This window comes from Aedes albopictus, chromosome 2, assembly GCF_035046485.1.
Source record: "Aedes albopictus strain Foshan chromosome 2, AalbF5, whole genome shotgun sequence".
In the NCBI taxonomy this organism is placed as follows: Eukaryota; Metazoa; Arthropoda; class Insecta; order Diptera; family Culicidae; genus Aedes; species Aedes albopictus.
In genome coordinates, this window is record NC_085137.1 from 12,471,865 (window position 1) to 12,485,138 (window position 13,274).

General features: G+C 42.2%; 2 protein-coding genes across 2 annotated transcripts; one reads left to right on the top strand and one right to left on the bottom strand.

Moving 5' to 3' along the window:
- Positions 1 to 390: 390 nt before the first annotated feature.
- LOC109398554 (gastrula zinc finger protein XlCGF7.1) lies at positions 391 to 1,961 on the bottom strand. Its single transcript, XM_062853402.1, has 4 exons — positions 1,920 to 1,961; positions 1,218 to 1,839; positions 1,117 to 1,153; positions 391 to 1,041 (listed from the first exon to the last, which is right to left on the bottom strand). Exons 1-4 carry the CDS (start codon positions 1,959 to 1,961, stop codon positions 774 to 776), a joined length of 969 nt encoding a protein of 322 aa, XP_062709386.1. The 3' UTR covers positions 391 to 773.
- A 9,342-nt stretch (positions 1,962 to 11,303) lies between these two features.
- On the top strand, positions 11,304 to 12,810 carry LOC109429959 (zinc finger protein 239). Its single transcript, XM_019705956.3, has 3 exons — positions 11,304 to 12,170; positions 12,232 to 12,268; positions 12,355 to 12,810. The coding sequence occupies exons 1-3, from the start codon at positions 11,489 to 11,491 to the stop codon at positions 12,638 to 12,640; spliced, it is 1,005 nt and encodes a 334-aa protein (XP_019561501.3). The 5' UTR covers positions 11,304 to 11,488; the 3' UTR covers positions 12,641 to 12,810.
- The last annotated feature ends 464 nt before the right edge of the window (positions 12,811 to 13,274 follow it).

Consider the following 13,274-nt stretch of genomic DNA (forward strand, 5'->3'; position numbering starts at 1 on the left):
ATGTTCATAATGCAACTCATTTGAGTTGCATTATGAACATTATGCAACTCAAATGGGTTGCATTATGAGAAAATCATTGCATAAAATTTTGTATGGAACTCGTTGCAAAACTCGATTTTTTCAGCACTCTTCGTATTTATCCAACTCGGCAAGCCTCGTTGGATAAACGTACGACTCGTGTTGAAAAAATCAACTTTTTGCAACTCGTTACATAAATAACTATTTCTTCGTGAGCATTCTTATGCAATAGATGCTAAATAGACTTTAAAAGGATACATGTATCAAAAAACTAAACTTTTTTGACATCTTGCCAGGTAAAATTGGCAAAAACCTTAGGGTGTCCATATTGCCCCGCCTACCCCTAGACACAGGTTTCGTTTGCTGCAAATGTTTGCCGACTGCATTATTATACATTATCTAGTTCACCTTCCTAACAAGAAGCTGCTCAGAAAGTTCAAACATCTGCTGCAAACTTCTTACTATGGTTACATTGGGATGTGACTATTCAACGCTACTGATTAACAAGAATTGTTCAAATGATCATCACTTTAATTTTCTCCTTTGCTTTTTTCAGAACCTCAAAACAGCCGTGTGCAGCATAGTTGTTCCATGTTAGAGCATGAGACATCTATGCTGCACACGGCAGAAAAAGATTTGTTGAACATGTTTGGGTCATCGTAGATCTACATCGGGTAGTGTTGTCCCAATTAAATGACCGGTAGCACCATGGGTGCATGTCCACCCATTACCTGGATTCCTTCGCTAGCGAAGTGCTAGCTACCGCCCGTCACTTCCGGCTCTTTCTGATCGCCTTCCTGCGGCTTCCTATAATGCACTTCCCAGTGGACCCTTAGCTCGGCACACAAACGAAACGTCGCAGCACATTGCTCACACTTGTACGGTTTGTCGCCGACGTGAGTTTTGATGTGCTTGATCAGATCGTTACTTTGCGAGAAGGCCCGATCGCAATGGGTACACTTGTGAGGCTTTTCTCCGGTGTGGGTAAGCATGTGCCGACGTAAACCTTGAGACTTCTTGAACCTGCGGATGGGGATTTAATAGAATGGAAAAGTATAGAACATAATCGTGGAAGCTTTACTATAATAAAGTTCTTACCTCATACCGCATACTTCGCAGCCAAAGCGGCGTTCATCTGGGAATAAACGGAAACTATTCAAAATAACTGTAACAAATACTTATAAATAATTCTACAAAACCTGAATGACTGATCATATGCCTCTGCAGAGTATCTTTCGTCGTAAAGCGAGCTCCACAAGTTTCGCACGAAACGTTCTTCCCAGTTGCGTGCGACGATATCATGTGAGTCTTCAGCGAGCCCTTCGTGTAAAACTTGCTCGGACAGCGCTCACAAGGAAAACCCTTCTCCTTGTGGCGCAGCATGTGTAGCGCCAGGCTGCTATGGTAGGAGTAGCCTTTGCCACACTCCGTGCACAGATAGGGTGTGTGACCCTTGCAGTGGTTCTCATGTATCGTAACATCCCGGCGGACCTTGAATCGCTTCGGACAGTTGGGGCACTTGTACGGCTTGGCATGGTCGTGTATCTTACGGTGTTCCTCCAGTTTAGCTCTGTCAAAGAATGCTTCATAGCACTTATCGCATGGAAAAACTTCATCGCGATGTTTGTGTTTCATGTGTTTATGCAACATGTGCATCACCTTCGCCTTCATTCCACATTTTTCGCATTCAAACTTTGCCGGCTTTTCCACCTTATCAGCTACCACAGGAACATCTAAGCATTCCGCAAATACTTTTGTCTCTTGCACTAGTTGACCCGGTTCGTTCTCAACCACGTCCAGAGGTTCCTCCTTGATTGTCACCTCTCGAACACTCAACACTCAACACCTCAACACTCGAAAATGTTTTCCGATGGAGAGTCGGTTATGTCCCGTATGCAGACACGACACAGATTGGCCGGATTGGTTTCCGGACTCAATGCCATCGTGAGTTCAGGAGATCGATACCACCAATTATTGTAATTTCTATTAGTTCTATGGATAATCTGTTGGAATACAGTGTTTTAAGTCTTCAGTATGAGGAATAAATTGATTACAATGAAGCAAGAATCACAGCAACTGTAAATTAGGGCAATCCATACTGAAATGTCAAAAACGAAGCGAAGATAAGCAAAAACAATAATAGTTTTAAGGTAAAACGATAATGGAGTTAAATACAAATTGCATTGTATAATTCACATTGTTTCTACGTTCATATTTACAAGTATTTTCAACGTCAATCGAACAAATTGTGTTGTCAAATTTATTTCAAATATACTACCTATATCCCAATTTTAATATTTCTGTCTAAAATTCAGGGTTTTCAAAAAAAAACTGTTTGCTGTTTAATGGTGAACAGCTCAAGTCTTCGAAGTGATTGTCCCTAAATTCAACTACACTGGAGTACGTTCATAAAAAAACTAAGTTTCCATATATGGCTGCGTTCCATATATGTGATAGAAATCATATAGGATTTCTAATGTGCATATTTCAAGATGTTTGCATGAACTGATTTTTTTTGAGAAAAAGCTCAATCGAGGCATTCGGTTCAGTACGACTGCAGCGATCAACACGTGTAATCGTGTTCACGGTGTGCTCACAGAAAGTAAACTCCATCAGAATAATATAAACGCTAGATTAAATACTGCGCCATTTTTCGCTCTTTTGTCCCCAAAAGAGAACCCACAATAAAGAAGAAGTATTCGGTTGAAATTCAAATATAAATTACATTATCGCAGCAACCTGTAAATATAGAGCAATATTTTTTTTCTGTTCTGTTATTTTAAACTCTGCTAACAGGTTATGAGTCTTTAGCACCGTGCCATTTCCTCAAGAAGTTTCTGGAAGTTCGAAGCTTGGAGTCTCTCTTGCGCCAGGATAGATTTGAAGAATTCCACGAAGCTGAACAATTTCAATTTTGGAGGCCGGAAGCTCCTAACCGAAGTGCTCCTGATCCGGAAAAGTCGTGGACCTACGTCAAAAACGACCTCCAAGCGGAAGTCATGCGGAAGAGGCTGCATCAGCGAAATGGGAAGAAGGTGATGAAAAAGCACGTGCCACGATTTTGCTGCTGCTGGAAGAGAACCACCCGCATAAAACAGTATCATACGATTATGATACAATTCATCGTTTCCCGATTATACGTAGTATCATAAAAAGTATGATAGATCAATGATACTGAGAATCATATTGGTGATAACATGTATCATATTTGGAGTTTTAATGATAGACCGAATGGGTTGTTAAGTATCGTTACCATTCAAATATGGTCATTTTCACGAACAAAAATATTGTCAAATTATTCACATTATAATCACTTTATCATTAATTTTATGATTCACTGAATAATATAAACAAGATTGAAATATTTCATGATTCTGCATTATCGGCTTGAAAAAAAATGCACACCCCTGCGGAACAATCTGTCATGTTCATGACGTAACCCGTTCTGTTTATATTTCGAAGTTTTTTTTTAACCATCGTAGACTCGAACTGCGGTGATCGGCTAGTTGATTTTTTCCTCGCGCGCTGCCCATGGGACCATATCGACTTGGTGCTCGCGGGTGGCTCGAAAGCAGTGATATTAAAGGAAGTAGCAGGAGGAGAAAAAATTGGAATACCGTTGCAGGATATGCAAGGTAAGTTAGCATTATCCTTAGCCGGTGCGTATCGGATTGCCTACTAGGAACAGCACTCTTTGGCTCCGAAAATAGTCGCTGTGAATGTTATTTGGCCAATGTACACGGGTGGCGTTGTATGTTGCATCATCATTATAGTGCGATAGCAAATGCATAGATTTGGATGCCGCAGAGCAGTGAAATAGTGATGTGATCTAGGATGTGATTCTATTCTAGTGTGCTTCCTGTTTTATTACCACCAGGAAAGACATTATGACCTTCCCGACCTAATTTACAAGTGCGTGAACAACTGGGTCAATATTGTGGGGTTTCCTAAGGAGAAACTTCAGAGACCACAAACATGGCTGCCACAATGGCCGACTTAGTCCCCTACTCACGTTTTCAAGAGCACCAATCTTGAAAATTCGTAAACAAACATTCTCGATTTGGAAAAGCTGCCTCTTTTTGCAAGTGAGCAAAGCCAGGATAAACAAGTACGGCTTGGTTTGATGCTTCGTTCGTCAGATTTGTGCCTCTAAAGTTTGTATGCAAAATTGCAATGGGATTTCTTGATGTTTCACCCTAATGTAAGAAACCGAAACAGTGATTCCTCGTCTTTACTTTTCAGAGTAATCAAATCGGTGAATTCACGGGAATTTATGATTCAAAATTATTTATTTATCATTGAGTTAATTGTTACCATAAGTTCTATGATCCCTAAAAAGTACTGAATAATATCATTTTTTGATTTTCCATCATGCAATCATACAATTATTATAACTTGTATCATTATCATTCCACGAACCAATTTCTTATAATATGAGTGATACCGTGAATTGTATTTTTCTATGCGGGCAGTTCGAAATGATTCGAGGGACGATTACTGCAGCGAATGTGCGAGACCCGGTACATACACGGAAGTTGAGGATATGGACGATTATCTCGCGAAAATGGAGGACTTGTACATCAAGCTGTGCTGCGCAGGAAAGGACCTGGGAGAAGACACCCTGGAAACGCGTGCGGACGATGCTCTGACGTTGAACCTCATCCGGCAGAAGCTGCTGCACGAGGTAAGCAAGCAAAACCAAAATTCGACCGGAGGATCGGCACTGAAAGCTGCTGGTTGTAAATCAATTGTGTGCCATTTGTGCAAGCAACTTGAACACAAGCAACGTGAAGCAAACAGCAGAAAGAATCGAAAGACAAGAGGCACAACGACAAAGTTCCAATTCACCAAGGACCTTGTTCAACAAGGTGTGCTGACCGTAATCCAACATTCCGACCGACATCTCGACATTTATCCGCAAGGTTTTACGTTGGTCATTTGTTGGGTTTGTATGACCAAATATTTGGCATGTGTAATGGGACCTCTACAGTGGGCGAGAAAATCAGTGCTATTGAAAGTTTTACATTTCACGAGTTGGAAAACCTGTGAGTAGCATAGCAGTCAAGCCGTCACAGAACGCGGACAGATCCTGCCGTTGACTCGTTCAAGGACGGAAGCGTACGGGAAAATTGTGCTGCTGCTTATTCCGGTCAACTACGTCCACGTGCGTGAAGCAAAAATAGCCAAGAAAACATGGTCCAAGCTGGAAGCGGCGTTTGAAGACACACGACTCACGCGATAAGTTGTTTTACTAATAAAGGGACGTCCCTACCATCCAACGGCTCCTTATGGAAACGTACACTACCCGCCATAAATATGAAATCGCATCGTTTAGTATTGCAACACCCCAATTAAATATTGCAGCACCCCGAAAAGTTTAGCATCACCTAAAAGCCTTATGATTTACAGAAATATATTAAAAACCGTATCCTCTGCAAAATTTAGACCTTAAGCAAAGTTGTACAGCAGGTTTATGGCCCTCAAATGGTGGAATGTCTGGTACGTAATTCCGCCGCTATGTGGCGCTAGTGTGTCATTAAAACAAAGTACTTTGACATGGTTTATCTCATGATTCTGACCTCCTAGAAAGTTCGTGTCTTCAGCAAAGTTAATCAGAAGGTCTATGGCTATCAAATGGTTGTAAGCTTCGTGCGTAGTTCCGCCGCTATGTGGCGCCAGTGTGCATTTACAACGAAGTGCTTTGACATGGTTTATCTCATGGCCTGTTTGGCGGCTATATTTTGCCCTGCAGCGGCGTGAGGCCCATTTTTGGCCGGCGGCGGCGTAATCGGCGTCACGCCGGTGGCAGCTTTCGGCGGCGACGGCGGTGTGAATCAACGTGACTAAAAATTTGACCATAATGTTACATCGACAAAGCAAACAAGTTTTCATTACGCTCTAGAATTTATAGTCTCAGCTATTTCAGGCCCATTGATGACACAAACTATTACGATTGAATGAATACCTTTTTTCAGTCCTGTTCAGATCCGTCACTGCGACCAGTGATTAGCTTTTCTAGACCCGTATCCTTAGTATAGTTCATGTTGCATTACTCCATTGCAAATGAAGGCAAAACAATATCGATTTAGCTACAGTTTTTATTTCATTTTCTTGTAGCATTCATAAGCTATCAAATTTGATAATAAGATTGCACTATTTACATTGATTTCAGGGAGGAATCTCTAAAGGAATTCCAGGAGAAACCTTAAAAGAAACACCCGGAGAAATCCATGAAAAAAAAATCTGGACTTATCTCTGCTGGAACTGCTGTATGAAACCCTGAAGGAACTTCTGCAGAAATCTCTGGTGGTTAAGAATTTGTCTTAGAGAGATCCTTGCAGAAACTTCTAAAGTAATCCATGATTGAAATTTTCGAGGAATTTCAGAAGGAAATCTAGGAGGATTCCCTAAATGAATTCAAGAAGAAATCCTAAGGGATTTACAGCAGGAATCCCCGAAGAAAATCCAGCAGGAGTTTCTAAAGGAATTCGAATCACCGAAGGAAATCTAGGAGGAATCTACCAAGAAATTACAGGAGAAATTTCAGCAGAAATCTCAGGAGGAGCAACCGAAAGCATTCCCGGAGAAATCTTCGGAGGAATTCCGAGCAGAATCCTCAAAGGTTTTTTAAGAGGAAACCACGAAGGAATCCCCATAGGAAGTCAGAAGGAATCCCCAAAGAAATTCAAGAAGGAATCCTTGAAGGACCTCTAGGAGGAATCCACAAATTCTAGAAGGAAGTTCCGAAGGAATTCTTGGAGAAATCACCGAATAAATTCAAGAAGGAATCAAGCAGGAATCCTGGAGGAATTCCATGAAGAGTTTAAGGAATTCCAGAAGAAATCGCCGAAAAAAATAAAGAAGAATCACCACAGGAATTCCAAGAGGAAACTTCAAAGTTATTCCAGAAGAAGTTACGTGTAAATTTTAGGAGGAATCCCCGACGAAATAACAGGAGGAATACCCGAAGAAATTTCAGGAGGAAATTTTGAAGGATGTCCAGCAGGTATCGACGAAGGAATTCCAAGACAAATTCCCGAAGGAACTCTAAGAGGATACCCCGAAGGAATTCCCGGAGGAATCCACGACGGAATATCAAGAGGAATCTCCGAAAGAATTTCAGGAGGAACCCATGAAGGAAGTCCAGGAAGAATCCGCGGAGAAATTCCAGAAAGAATTTTCAAAGTAATTCGTGAAAGTGTAACAAGATACTTACAGAGCAGACTAACCGAAACGTCAAAACTAAACGACACGATACGGAACCTTATATTTCAGTACGCCTGTGCCGTAGGTATCCTGATTACCGGGTTCGATAGCAGAAGTAAAGCGGTGCTCAGCTTTCAGACGGAATGGAACTCAACTTACCGAGGACTGATCTTCTGTAACGGACTAGATTGACCAATACCCTAAGAGATGGAAGTAACAAATCCGCTTTAGCGCCAACACGCTTTACAGCGTGATGCGGAAATGCGTGTTTTAAAGATGCCCAGCTAACTCCCCGGGGCGGGTCTACCGATCGCGGGACCAAACTCAAAAATTTCAAAATATCAAACTAACTGACGTCACCAAATCTTTACAGTACTTCACTTACTACAATAGGTTGTATGGTTTGTGAAATGGTTGGATAGTATACTTTTTCCGGAATATTAGCGTTAGGAGGTTAGTAGTGTGTGTAGGGTGCCTGTACCAGTTATCGCACCACCTAAGAAAAACTATTTCTACAAAAATAAGAAGAAAACCGACGAATGTAAACAATAAGTCAAATGAATGATTAGTTTTCATACTTTACAGGAAAAATATAAACACGGAGCCAAAACTACTTTTAGTATTTATTACGGCGTGTGCCAATGATAGGAACCCTGTACCAGTTATGGACACATTTGTTAATTTGGGTTCCACTTCGCACTATTTACATGCATTCCTTATGGGATTTGCCATAACTGGTACACTATGGCGAAATAGGGTGCAAGGAGGCCGAAAAGTTAAGGAAAATTATTTATTTCTACCATAATTTGAGCAAATTTTGAAGTTTGAATGATTGCAATCATCTTCTGTGATCGTGATCTGTTGTTCACGAAATTTTTCTTGTTGATTTGTATCTTTAAAGGATGAAAATCAACTATGGCGAATTTGAGGTACTATAGCCATAACTGGTACACTGAGCCTACAATGGTTTTAGATTAACAAGCTAAGAGGTCTGACCTTGATCTTTAACTCTGAAGGTTTGGTGATGCTGGAGAACGACTTGACGATCGTCGACGATGAAGGCGTGGCGAATGATCGAGGATTCGAGTTGGCTAGCCGAAGGATGATGAACGTGCACGTGAACTGGAGGTCTGGCGGCAAGCTGGTGTTGTCGACGAACCAGGCTAGAGCGGCCCAGCGACGGAAACGGAACGCTGTGATTCACACGTCACACTGCACACCTGTTGGCAGCGGGGCTAGCACGAGGACGCCGGTGAATGATCGCGTCGGGCCAGTCACGTGTGATGGAACTTGCGGCGGTTTGCAATCGGGGTAGAACACGTGTGCGCAGCGTGTTTCAGCGGTTCTGCTGTTGAACCGGACTAGGGTGGTCCAACGACGGAGAATATTGCTGTATATATAGACTGTTTGCAGTGGGGCTAGCGCGAAGGCGCCGGTGAATGCTCGCGCGGGCCAGTCACGTGTGGTGAAGCTAGGGACGATTTGACGGCGCTCAAAGAAGAACACAATTGCGCAGCGGGCTTCAGTTGCTCAGGGCGTTTGCACGGGCCCTTACGATGGACGCGCTGCGCTCGTGATAATCCGAGTGGGTATTGTTCTTCAACAATAGGCGCTTACCACCGAGTACGTGGGAGGGCGGCGATCACATAGGCCGGTCGAAGGAACACAAAGGCTGCGGTGGTTTGCACGCCGTTCTTGCCACGGTTATGGCCACCTTCATTCGGAATTTGATCGGAATTAGCATCACTTAATTACCTGTATTACACAGCTTTTTGGGGTAACTAGATTTGGCTTCGCTTTACGTTCAACTTAGCAAATACGACACTGTAGGAGGAAATTTTGATCTAAATTATAGTTTGAACTCACTGCTCTACGCTTTTTTGCAAATTACCGTTGTGGTTACACAATCTTTCACTGCGAACTTCTCTCACTACTTGGTAGTTAATCTTTCGGCTTAACTTTGGCTAACGAACTGTCTCACTTTAAGATCAACTTGGGAATGATCTGTCTAGCACATGTGAGGCATCAAGAGACCCTCGAACTTGTATTTCGAAGGAATTTTAGGGGGAATGCCCAAAATCATTTCAGGAATTTCAATAGAAAATTCCGAAAAAAAAACCCTGCGTGAATCCCAAAAGAATTCCAGCAGGAGTCCCCAAAAGAATTCCAGTGGGAATTTCCAAGGAAATTCGAGGAAGAATCCCAAAAGGATCTCTAGAAGGTATCATCTAAAAATATCCAGAGGGTATCCAGGAGTTCCAGGAGGAACTTGTGAGGGAATTCTTGGAGGAATCACTGAAGGAATTCCAATAGGAATCCCCTAATAAATTCCAGAAAAAATTCTTCAAGGAATTTCAGTAGGAAACCCTGAAGGAATTGTAGGTGGAATCCCCGAAGGAATTCCATGAGAAATTTTTGGAGGAGTCTCCGAAGAAATTCGAAGAGGAATTACAACAGGAATTCCAAGAGGCAACTCCGAAGGAAATCCAGGAGGAGCTCCCGTAGAAATTTCAGGAGGAATCCCCGAAGAAATATCAGGAGGAATCCTTGAAGAAAGTTCAGCGGAATTTTGATGGATCTCCAGGAGGCATTTATGAATCCTCTTGAAAAAATCTCTGAAAGGACTTCTGGAAGGATACCTGAGCGAACTTTTTGTTGAAATAGCTTAGGGGTCTTGTGAAGAAATTCCTAATTAAAAATTTCATTTACTTCGGGATGCAGTAATTTTAAGAGGAATCTCTGCAACCAACATCGAAGATAGATTGTGTCAGCATATTATTTCCTTCGCACGTTCACTTGCATGGTGTTTTGATTCTTAAGATCAATATTGTTAAATTCGGGTTTTATACCTTAAAGAAAAGTTCCCGGCGGAAAGCGGACCACCAGACGAAACCAACGCGAAACTGATCGGAAGGCAAAGTTCCTTTTTAGGTTAAGTTTCTCTTTCGGAGCTTGGAGAAATACGTCTACTTTGTTCGGTGTCAGATGTATAAGAGAGCCCGACAGTCGTCGGATCGTTTATTCAAGCCTTCGTGCTATAAACATTTGACAGAGATCAAATGCACTCTAAATCCAAACATTTGATATAATGTTAGTTTATACACGTTTTACATTTATAGTAATCACTCGGAAAATATTTCAATTAGCGGACACATTAAATATAAATAGAGCTTGCTGACGTTTATTCACCTCTCTCTTTCAAGCATGCAGGCGGGATAGGATTTGTTTTCATCGGGAAACCTTTCCCGATGAAAACAAATCCTATCCCGCCTGCATGCTTGAAAGAGAGAGGTGAATAAACGTCAGCAAGCTCTATATAAGTTCTTCGATGAGGCTGAATGTTAATTGGTAAGTTCATTCCAAATTATTGTTTTAGAAAATTTAAAATCGACGATACCATCATCGGTTGTGTTATATTGAATTATGGCTACTCTGGCATCACAATTGAACGCAGCCAGTGAATAAATTTTACCGAACGCACCCCATTCTAATTGGATTTAAGGACAACCATTCCGAAGTCTGCGGAAAGTAGCAAACTCCATTGTTATTTTTGATTAATATTAGTCCTTAGTTTTGAGCATAAAAAACTGATTTTGTCAGGTATAGACTAAGTTATTACTTAGACAGGTATTACTGAACAAAAAAAATAGAACTAAAGTTACATCACCTTTTTTTTCTGCATTTTGTTGGAATTCAATGTGCTTGTTATAATCTATCATAATGATCGATTCACCTTAAAACTATCACTGTTTATGTTTGTTTCACAACACAACGTTTGACGTTTCGAGATATTTTGTTCCAAACTGCAGTGATACGTTTTTATTCTTTTGATCCTAATATCATCGATCTTAGAAAATCTTAACAGATTAACCATAGAACTAATAGAAATTACAATAATTGTAAGTATGTATCGAAGCAGGCAAATGAACAAGTGCAATGATAGCATGCCTTATAAAATGCATTGATATTGTTTCGTCCAACCATATCGGCAGGCTTTGGTGTTGTACTTCTTCTGAACTCCCAAGAGTAGGCAAGAAGATGCAATTGAATCCAGAAACCAATGCGGCCAATCTGTGACATCACTGATGCTCCATCGCAAAACATCTTCGAATGCTGCGATTCAGATCGCGTCAGCATCTACGACAAACTCGGTGCAGTTTGCGCTCATATTTTCACTGAGGATAAACCTCCTGTGTGTGCACTGCCCCTGAGGGTATGCCTCGACTGCAAATCCAAAATAGACGAAGCTTACGAGCTGCATAAGATGTGCCTGGAAAGTCACCGCCTGCTTCGGGAACTGTTGGCGGCGCCAACATCGTTGGCGGAAGTGACTATAAAGGAGGAACCTCTGGAGGTGTATGAGAATGAACCCGCCCAGGAAGAGGAGACAAAAGTATTTGCAGAAAGATTAGATATTCCTAAAGCAAAGGATAAGGCAGACGAATTGGGAAAGTTTCAGTGCGAAAAATGCGAAACGAAGACAAAGCAGATGTTCGCATTGTACAAACACATGAAACACAAACATCGCAATGAGGTTCTGCCATGCGACAAGTGCTACGAGGCTTTCTTCGATGAGGCCAAACTGGAGGAACATCGGAAGATACACGACCACGTGAAGCCATACAAGTGTCCCAACTGCCCAAAGCGATTCAAGGTCCGCCGCGTTGTTACGTTGCATGAGAACCAGTGCAAGGGTCACAAACCCTATCTGTGCACGGAGTGCGGCAAGGCCTACTCCTACAGTAGCAGCCTGGCGCAACACGTGGCGCGTCACCGGGAGAGGTCTTTCGTGTGCGACCGTTGTCCGTCCAAGTTTCACACGAAGGGGGCGCTGAAAGTTCATCTGATGTCGTCGCACGCCACGGGGAAGAACGTTTCCTGCGAAACCTGTGGAGCTCGCTTCGCCACCAAGTACATGCTGCAGAGGCATATGATCAGTCATTCAGGTGTTTATCAATGTTGTTTTCAGTGGTTTTTAAAATAGATAAAATGCTTTCTATTTTTTAGATGAACGCCCTTATGCTTGTGAAGTATGCAATATGAGGTAAAATGTTTTAAAAGCTACTATTAAATAGGCCAAAGAGAGCCAGAGGAACCTAACATGAATATGGATTATCTATCCCCATCCAGGTTCAAAAAAGTGCAAAATATGCGGCGCCATATGCGAACCCACACGGGAGAAAAGCCCCACCAGTGTACCCACTGCGATCGGGCCTTCTCGCAGAGTAACGACCTGATCAAACACATCAAAACACACGTCGGCGACAAACCATACAAATGTGAGCAATGTGATGCGACGTTCCGTTTGTGCGGGGAATTGCGAGTCCACAGGGAAGTGCACTATCGGAAGCAGCAGCAGGATGGCGATCAGAAAGAGACGGAAGTAACGTCCGGCGATGCGAACGACTCCGAGTAAATGAGTAAATACCCAAAGGGGCTACCGTTCTTCAAGTGTATAGTTTTTGAATGTTTAGCTCATTACGAAGGCATGATCATAACCGATATCTATGCCTTTGAACAAAAGTGGTAAGAAAATAAAATAAAGCATAACGACAGTTAGATACCGGACTTCCAATAAGTGCAATAGTATCGCATGAAGTGTTATTACTCACTATCACACAATTCTGGGTCTTGGTAACTTCAAAGAGACCACTTAGTCGAACATTTCGGAAAAGGTCGGGAAAATCCGTGTCCGGCCATTTGACCGAATGTTGTTGGGCACAACTACGATGAAAATAATCAACGCTTCTTGTACGGTGTCTGGCTCATTTCGATTCTGTAGACAGCATACATACCTCGGAGAGTTTGATGTTTTCGATGGATAAGGATATATATTTGTCTGTGACTGAGCGCTCCCAGTCACTGTCATTCAGAAATTAGTAGTTGCAGACCAACATCTTCTTCTTCTTTGGAATGTGACGGGAGCGCGATGCTTATTGAAACCCGCTGGAATCGTCCCACTTGGCTGCCACAATCCTGTGAAGAGACAAGTTTTTGAAGCAGGACACTGTCCCAAGTAACACACTTGTCACAGAAGAGTCACGGCAGCG

What these genes read in the sequence shown, in the direction of transcription:
- LOC109429959 (XM_019705956.3), top strand. Translation starts at nt 11,489, where the DNA reads ATGTGCCTGGAAAGTCACCGCCTGCTTCGGGAACTGTTGGCGGCGCCA. An exon ending in GCATATGATCAGTCATTCAG is followed by an intron (nt 12,171 to 12,231) that starts GTGTTTATCAAT and finishes TCTATTTTTTAG; the next exon opens with ATGAACGCCCTTATGCTTGT. An exon ending in TGTGAAGTATGCAATATGAG is followed by an intron (nt 12,269 to 12,354) that starts GTAAAATGTTTT and finishes ATCCCCATCCAG; the next exon opens with GTTCAAAAAAGTGCAAAATA.
- LOC109398554 (XM_062853402.1), bottom strand. Translation starts at nt 1,961, where the DNA reads ATGGCATTGAGTCCGGAAACCAATCCGGCCAATCTGTGTCGT. An exon ending in ATCCGGCCAATCTGTGTCGT is followed by an intron (nt 1,840 to 1,919) that starts GTCTGCATACGG and finishes AGTGTTCGAGAG; the next exon opens with GTGACAATCAAGGAGGAACC. An exon ending in TGCGAAGTATGCGGTATGAG is followed by an intron (nt 1,042 to 1,116) that starts GTAAGAACTTTA and finishes CCCCATCCGCAG; the next exon opens with GTTCAAGAAGTCTCAAGGTT.